This window comes from Limulus polyphemus, unplaced genomic scaffold (assembly GCF_000517525.1).
Source record: "Limulus polyphemus unplaced genomic scaffold, Limulus_polyphemus-2.1.2 Scaffold1095, whole genome shotgun sequence".
NCBI classification, from domain to species: domain Eukaryota; kingdom Metazoa; phylum Arthropoda; class Merostomata; order Xiphosura; family Limulidae; genus Limulus; species Limulus polyphemus.
In genome coordinates, this window is record NW_013666705.1 from 136,519 (window position 1) to 145,785 (window position 9,267).

General features: G+C 35.8%; 1 protein-coding gene across 1 annotated transcript; it reads left to right on the forward strand.

Annotated features, from left to right (window-relative positions):
* The first annotated feature begins 5,010 nt into the window (after positions 1–5,010).
* LOC106462102 (uncharacterized 51.9 kDa protein in rps4-rps11 intergenic region-like) lies at positions 5,011–5,718 on the forward strand. Its single transcript, XM_013921986.1, has one exon. It carries the CDS (start codon positions 5,011–5,013, stop codon positions 5,716–5,718), a length of 708 nt encoding a protein of 235 aa, XP_013777440.1.
* The last annotated feature ends 3,549 nt before the right edge of the window (positions 5,719–9,267 follow it).

The window sequence follows — 9,267 nt, forward strand, 5'->3', positions numbered from 1 at the left end:
TTATCTGTACTTGGTGTAGAGTCGTGCTTCGTCACGCGCCATAAGTTATAGAATATCAAATTGTTCGACTGTCCACAGTGTTCGACATTGCCAGAACCGTAGGGTATCCCCAGTTTACTGTATCCAGAATCCTGAAACGTCATCGGATGACAGGAAACATTGCTCTATGAAAGTCTACTGGCAGACGCCGAAAACCTACTGCCCAACCTGACCGTGTTTTGATCAGGTTAACAAATCAAGGTCAAAAGAAGTCTTGCAAAATCTTATGACAGGAATGGCAGGAACACATTCATTCTATGGTATCCAGAAGAACAGTGAATAGGAAACTGACCAAACAAGATTACTTGGAAAAGACAGCATGCGAACTTACAGTTAGGACAGATGAGTCCTGTTTCCAGCTTGTTAAAGCTAACGGTAGGATTCGGGTTCGTTGTTTGCCTGGAGAACAGATGAGGGAAGACTGTCTTTCCCACAAGGAACACACAGACGGTGGTGCAGTATATGTTTGGGCAGCTATTCATCATGATGGAAAAACTGCTCCTCATATTCTCCAAGGAAACGTCAATGGCGCCTCCTACAGGCATCATCTAGAGACGATACCTATGCCATATGCTAGGGCAACATTTGGCAATATCTGTGTGTTTCAAGATTACATTGCAACTGCCCACAGTGTGCATATTGTACAGGATTATCTCGACTAGGAGGATGCTACAAGACTGCCATGGCTAGCAAAATCTCCAGATTGCAATCAAATTGAGAACTGTTAGGCAGAAATGAGCCGGAAAATAACTAACCATGACCCTAAAACAGCTATTGTAGCTGAGTTGCAGCGCCTTCTAGAAACAAGTTGGGATGAAATCACGGTGGATTACATCAATAACCTCATCGACAGCATGACAAGTCACCTTGTGGAGGTTATTAGAGTAGGAGGAGGACCAACCAAGTATTGAATGTTTAATATGGACTAATATAAGGTTAAAGATGCTATTTATAATAATATTTTGTTATACAAGCAGAAGTACCTGTCCTCAGTGACGGGAAAAGTTTATGTTAATCTACCAATTTGAATTATTTCATGGACTTTAAAAAGGTTAATTGTGTTGCACCCTTGGTTTCACTCAGAGCCAAAGCTTTGAACTACTTATACTTCCCACCTCGAAAAGTAATTGTTGATCATTTAATTCAAGCTAAGAGCCGGTCAACAATAACATACGTTAAATATATTTTTTTCTTGAAATTACCTCACATTTTGAAATGTGAATGATAGTGTGATTAATTCCTAACAGTTTAGTGTAGAATATCTTGCTTGCGAAATAAAATTTGGCATCACCGTTATTCATGCTTGTTCTTCCGTCAATTCAAAAATGAATGTTGAGCTTTGCATAAGTGCGCAGCTTTTGAAACGTAAGACAGACGAACGCTCGGACAGACACTAAGATTCGCAGTATATACTTGTATAAGATTTTGTCATTATACATGTTTTGGTAAGGTTTCGTTGTGATAGGTGAAATGCTGAATTACACATCTTACTGCACGTGTCTCATAAAATTATTTGATATTCTAATAAATCGCTCATGGTGTCCGTAGAACCTGTCTCATTATCCATACGTAGAGGTTTAATATAACATGCATTTCTCAGTTTGACAGTGCTAAGTGTATTTGTATTTCATCTTAATAATAATGATTTTATTTGTTACAAAATATACAAACATTTTGGCCAAAACTATACAATCTCAAGATAGGTAACACCAACAAAAAAGGCAGAAAAAAAACACTCCTAAAAGAAAAAATCAGAATATCATCATTAAATGTGTATCATAAATATTACCATGACCACTTAAGAAAGAGAATAGGAAAAGATGAAGAGCTATTATGAAATAATTTACACACAATTTAAATTTTAGCCCATACAGTTCAAACAAGTAAAGACATTATCTGCATGTTTCCAGTAATATGAGTTTCTAGTTTTTTCGACCCTGAGATACTAATTTCAGATCAATGTTTATATGAACTTTCCAGTTAAATCAACACATGATTTTTAATACTAGCGAAGATAGGTTAACCGAGTGTGTGTATGTAGAATACAAATATTTCCACGTTAATTAATCTCTTACAATCTAATAGTATTAGTATTCCTATATTACACAGTTTAAAAAAGTGAGTTTTGTAGAGTTAATCTAATAAAGGAAATAAATACAAACTATTGTATATAATCTTCTTTCATGCCGTTTTATCGTCGATAATTATTATATCACTTACTATATAAATATAACTTTATAGAACGTAGAGTTTTTTATACATGAATTTAAGTATAACGACTTCAAAAACTGTTATTAAAGTTATGTTCAGTGGACAGATCTGTCCAAATAATATGCAAATATATAAATGGTTCAACAACAACATAATAGGAAAGTAGTAGGCGGCCGGAGAGAGGGATCGTGTGACCTGTGACTACACAGGTAGATAGTTCCAAAATCTGCCACCAGTAGCGAATAGCTCTAAAGTATACTACTGGAGCTTTTAGTTCGCAAATGTGCTGTCAGGAAGTAGATAGTTTCAAATTGGGCTACCAGGAGGCGGATATCTGTACGTATCGCCTCCAAGGTGTGACGTGTCTCAGCCTGTAAACACGCTATATTCAACTTTGTTTGCCTTCAGTTGCAATATTTTATGACACGATATTAGTCCTGCAATATGATCAAACTATCTATCTTATAATTTCAATTTATTATCCATTTACTGAATAATAAACAAAGCGTTTCAATGCATAAAGTTAATATTTTATGTATTATAGTTTGACTAAATGTATAGCGTAATTCGTGGTTTACGCATATAGTTATCCATAGACTAATTTAATTTACAATCTACGTTGTCCTGTAAAGGTCTGTTCTTCATATTAACATAATATATTTCTTGTCCCTTCATTCCAGACCGAGGAGCTGGCGGTTCATCAGAAGGTTGCGATCTCTCTTTGGCCAAGAGATGTGATGATACTAACGAATGATACAGCATAATGGACGCGTAAGTGTACCAATCAATAGACGAAGACAGGCGTGTATATGATGTTATGATTTGGAAATGGAAGCATATTTGTGTATTATAGACAAAATAATTTGATAAAGGTTAACAGAAAAAGAATCATTCAGCTGTCTGGATAAATATAACTGTGAAATTTCGGATTGGAAGGTCCACGTGAATAGGATAATCAACTGGAAACGACATAAAAAAAACAAGTTTAAAAGATAATCATTGGTGGCAAGAGTTTCTTCGGAGGATGAACATTCTGATTGAGAATATCAGAAGATATGAAATTTTGAGAGAGAAAATACCTGTGAACATATTTTATGTGAAGTTTCGTAGATATGAAAATATGTAGACAAAAGTGATTCTTTCATACAGCTCCTTTGTTGAACTAAGAAATTTAACGTTGAAAGTTATCTGTAGGGCATGTCGTTCTAAAACTAGATGACGGCTATGAGAGGAAGGAGAATCATTATGATCATATGGTCGAACAAAGGATTAAGTGTATATAAAAAGAAGGGTGGATTAAAACCCCAGGAGGTTTCTGTTATATATCGCAAGAGATTAAGACACTGAACGACTTTGTGACTGAGAGCTGTCATTTCGGCCTTCCATGTTAGATGTTTATCGAAGATGACACTTAGATACCTTACAATGTCAGAGAGCTGGATGGGAATGTTGATGGTGTCATTATGTATCAAAGAGCTGCGACATGGGTGAAACTTTCTCTTTTTGGGACTAAAAAGTATCATTTTAGTGGATTTAAGAAAAAGATGCTAGCCACGACTATAAGCCAAAATGGTGCTTACCGTAGCTTTATTAATACTAATCATAGTCTTACAGGTGATTATAAGAACAGTATTATCGGCTTGTTGGTATAATCCAACAGGATACATCGACTTAGGCATAACAGCAACATAAAGAATATACAGAAGAGTTGATAGAAACTCAAGCAGAAAGATCAAAAGATCGAGAGAAAGCACTCCCAAGAGAAATAGCTACACGTCTTCCGCAGAGAAATGAGTTGATAATTCGGATAGAGATAAGTGGTAGTTTTAACTTTCAGAGTTTGTAGATTAAGACACGGTGCCATAGGGTCGAAAGCTCGCTCAAAATAAAAAATATCATACAAAAAGGGTTGTTAGTTTTGTAATGATTGGATGAAGGTCCGATAATCTGAGAAGTTGATCCAATGTCAATAGCTGTGGACGAAATTCAGTCTGGATACACGGTAAGAGTTGTTGATCATTATTAAATCTATAGAGTTTATAAATTAAAATGTATTCGAAGGTTTTACTGAAGATACTGGTAAGACTGATAGGACGATAAGAATTAACATTTTTTGGAAGATTATTAGGTTTTAGTAATAGTAAAATAATATAATTCTTCCACGAATCAGGGTAAAACTCAGAGCGAAGAAGGAAAATATAAAATGTTACAAACAGAAGAAGAAACTTAACTGGAGTATGCTTGAGATGACGGTGTATAACCCAATTCGGGCCAAGGGCAGTGTTGCACTTACACCTCTGGGCTAGTTGGAGATCCTGGAATGTGATAGGTGCATTCATGTAACTATCGTCCAGAACACGTACTGCACTGGGGTAAGCTTAGGGTGAGAAAGATAGGTCAATTCAATAATATGTTCGAAGTCGAGAGGATGTTGATTGGAAGCTGTAAAGTTATTTTCATGAAATGAGGCTAAAATGTCAGCCTTTCCAAGTGAGGAAGTAGGTACAGCACCATCAACTGGAATCGAACATCTAAGGCAGCAGTTTTGTCCAGTCCGGAGTTTAAATCAGGAAGGATTTGAAGAATGTTGGAGTTGGTCGCAAACCTGTTGCCATTGCTGCCTCTTTATTAACACTGCAAAATTACAAGCAGTCTGTTAGAAACCTGTATGATGTAGTAAAATATATGGATCACTATAGTGACGATAGTCCCAAATGAATAATCAGGATAGTCGCAAAAGAGCCGTTGCTCGTCGAGGTAATGCTGGTCTATGTGGTGTTTAGAGATAAGCTGGTCTATGTGGTGTTTAGTGATAAGCTGGTCTATGTGGTGTTTAGTGATAAGCTGGTCTATGTGGTGTTTAGTGATAAGCTGGTCTGTGTGGTGTTTAGAGATAAGCTGGTCTGTGTGGTGTTTAGTGATAAGCTGGTCTATGTGGTGTTTAGTGATAAGCTGGTCTGTGTGGTGTTTAGTGATAAGCTGGTCTATGTGGTGTTTAGAGATAAGCTGGTCTGTGTGGTGTATAGTGATAAGCTGGTCTATGTGGTGTATAGTCCACATAGACCAGCTTATCTGTTTAGAGATAAGCTGGTCTATGTGGTGCATAGTGATAAGCTGGTCTATGTGGTGTATAGTGATAAGCTGGTCTATGTGGTGTTTAGTGATAAGCTGGTCTATGTGGTGTTTAGTGATAAACTGGTCTTTGTGGTGTATAGTGATAAGCTGGTCTGTGTGGTGTTTAGTGATAAACTGGTCTATGTGGTGTTTAGTGATAAGCTGGTCTGTGTGGTGTTTAGTGATAAGCTGGTCTATGTGGTGTTTAGTGATAAGCTGGTCTTTGTGGTGTATAGTGATAAGCTGGTCTGTGTGGTGTTTAGTGATAAGCTGGTCTATGTGGTGTTTAGAGATAAGCTGGTCTGTGTGGTGTATAGTGATAAGCTGGTCTATGTGGTGTTTAGTTGCCAATGAAGTAACATTATCAACAGAGGAAAGATTCGAATCAACATTGAACATATATCACTCAACATGAATACCATAAGATAACCAACAGCGTGGTGGTTATTCAAAAATATCCTACTTATGTCGGGATTATCATGGATTACTCGAGTCGATTGTTGATCACTACCTACATGCTGAGAGAGTGGACAGAAGCTATAACATCTGATAAAGAAATTGATTCCAGATGGCTTGGAAAAGGAAGAGGCAAAATATATCTAGTAATATTGCGCAAATTTGATTGAAACTGGGTTATTTCTGAGGAATTCCTGCTACAGTAGTTGATGTCAGCCAAGATAATACAACTTTTAGAATTTCTATCTATGTAGTAGAACAAGCCCCTGTTGGCCAAACGAATATAATATACTATCAAGTATGATGTTTCTCGCCCCCAGTGGCAAAGCGCTATGCCTGCGGACTTACAACACTAGAAACCGGGTTTCGATACTCGTGGTGGGCAAAGCACAGATAGCCCATTGTGTAGCTTTGTGCTTAACTTCAAACAAACAAATGATAATTCTGAAGGAACGTAGACAGTGAGAATAAGATGTTCAGGAAGTGCTTTGAGGCATATAATGAATACAGATAGATGAACACAATTACAGATTGCCACCTCTCCTTTGTCAATATATGAAGGGTGATAACATTGATGGAAAGTGTAGACAGACATTTTGTCTTTAATGTCGGCTTGAGGAAATTCTCGTTCAGGAAAATGCAATCATAGGAGGCCTCATCTAGTAAAGTTTTAAAACGAAGCCTTGTTGTGAGAAAGAAACTGGAGTAAAAGAAACATTTTAACAGGTAGTCTCGGTGTATCCTTCTTCTTCGGGATTCCATAAATGAAGGAAATGAAAGTGTGTGTTGAGTTCAGAATATGTGACTTACTTATTGAGCTTAAAGACAGACTTATCTGGACCTTTGAAATGGGTGAATATTTGGTATAGTAATAGTAATATATCAGAGAATGTCTTCTATTGTTGGGAGTTGAGAGAAGGAGTTTGGAGGAAGTGGAAGTGGTATCAACAGAAACTACATTAACAAGATCATTAGGTTTTGGATATGATTTTCGTCAGAATTTATAGGAATATGTGGGATGATTTAGCTGACAGATATTGCAAATGGGGGATGAGTTTAGTTTAGTTCACTGCAAGACGTGATGAAGATCCCCAAAATGTGGAAATATTAGCTTATTAGAAAACTTTTCTGTTAGATCAGTGTTATAGCAGAGATACTTTTTGCAACACAAAGGGTGTTGTGGAAGTGCTCTAGATGTTTCCACTAGAGGTCGTTGTTTAAAAATGAAAGCACCACGTTGAAGACGATGGTTGATTACATCTCTGCTTACTGCTAAAACACGAATCATGAAAGCTGGTTTTTGAGCATTATCAATATGTATTGCTTGCCTTATCAACATTTTGTCTTCAAAATATTTCTGAAATGTTTCGATCCACTCCACGAATGATACATGAAAACAGTGGAGTCCTACAAGGTGTCGGTTGTTTAAGAGAAGGGGATCAGAGTTCTCTGTATGGTAGTGTTAGGGTCTAAACTTGTGATCCTCATTTTATTATAAATGATGTCCAATAGGTCTTAACTATTATTTTTTTACTAGTTAGTATAAGATTGTAGATGTCTGTTTAAAGACAATGCGTAAGAATATATAACACTCACCATTTTCTGAATAACGATATTCTAAATGTACGTCTTTCCGTAGATGAATTCTGATCACAATGGTAACGCTTTTGAAAACAGTTTTTCTTAACGTATAAATCATACTATCTATCGCTATGGCGTGTGACGTTGCCAAATGGGGTTGTTGTTTCTCACGGTTTATTTCATGAATAGTGACACGTTTTGAAACACAGCTATATTCTGAGTATTTGCCACGTGAATCTCTGATCATAAGTTTACTTTTATCCCTAGGCAATAAGCTTGCCCAACAATGTAATCTAGGTCAGTTAAGAAAAGGAACGTTTTGCTCTGCTTAATAAATTTTATCTATTCAAACATTTTATTTGCATTTTAACAAAATTAAAAATGTTTATAGAAGCGTTTCTTTTAATCCAAACGAGATTACTCATCATAACTGAACAAAGACAATTTATCTTTCATATCATTTCACAAATATAGCAGTATCAGTTCTATGATATAAAGGTTACCGTTTACCCACATAGTTGACAAAATACTTGTTTAGCTGATCGTTCCTACTCTTTTGCTTAACTTGGCTGTAGTGACTTACTTTTGCACAATATTACCCTATGTCCACTTAGCTTAATGTGTTTGTTCAGTCTGATTGTACTTATAAATCCGTGTGACACAAAACAGTTTTAAAATATCATCAATTAAAGGCTTTATACTTCAAGCATATGTGTTATAGTAACATTGATAACATTGTTAATTTTGTGAAACCACTGTTAGTTTACGTTAAATATTTGTTCACTTTGTGCGTTAAATGTTTTCGGGAAAATATTTCAGTTCAGTTTGTAAGGAAGATCATATAGTTCGATAAGCATTGATTTAGTGAACAAAACTTTAAAAAACACGGATCGATTTAGTGAACAAAAATAAAAAAACACGGATATCAGCACTGTTTACTTTTTTTACTTTGAAATTACTTAAAGATTTTAACGTCAAAATGTTATATTGTAGACTTTCGTTCTGTAAATTGAAATCAGTTACTTTATATGATTGTTATTTGTATCTATCATCAGACCAAGACAAATCTGTTCTGTGTTTACCCTGACGTGAACGGGATCTGTTTTTCAGATTTATTTACTTACTTCATTGACATATCGCTCTTTTACTAGTTATATAAATATGGTAAAATCATTAAATGGTTTGTTATCATTCACCCACTAATGCATTAGGTAATAAATCCATTTTCCCATAATTATAACCCTGCTGTTTCTTTGTGATCGAATTTATGTCTTAACTTTCAACGTGTAAATTTGTTGCTTTTATTACTTATCACACCTACTTCCATTGTAATATTACCATGCTTACACTCAAATATGATTTAAATAGGATGATAACTACTTTAAAGCAGTTGAATTACAAAAAAAGGATTAAAAAGAAACTTGAATTAGATGTTTAAAACAAAATTGTTTGGAATGTGGATAAGTAGCTCATGGTACATCATAAGTGCATGTAAATAAAACACAAACTCTAAATATGACTAGTATCACACATATTGAAATATCTATTGAGATAACAAAACTTCAAGTTTTAGGTGATGGATTATGATTAGTCGTTTATGGTAAAGGTAAGATACGGGAAAAATTAAAAACATCTACTTCAACAAAACTACCAAAGACAAATGGTTTGTTATGGAATTCGCGCAAAGCTACACGAGGGCTATCTGCGCTAGCCGTCCCTAATTTAGCAGTGTAAGACTAGAGGGAAGGCAGCTAGTTATCACCACCCACCGCCAAATCTTGGGCTACTCTTTTACCAACGAATAGTGGGATTGACCGTCACATAATAACGTCCCCACGGCTAAAAAGGCGAGCATGTTTAGCAGGA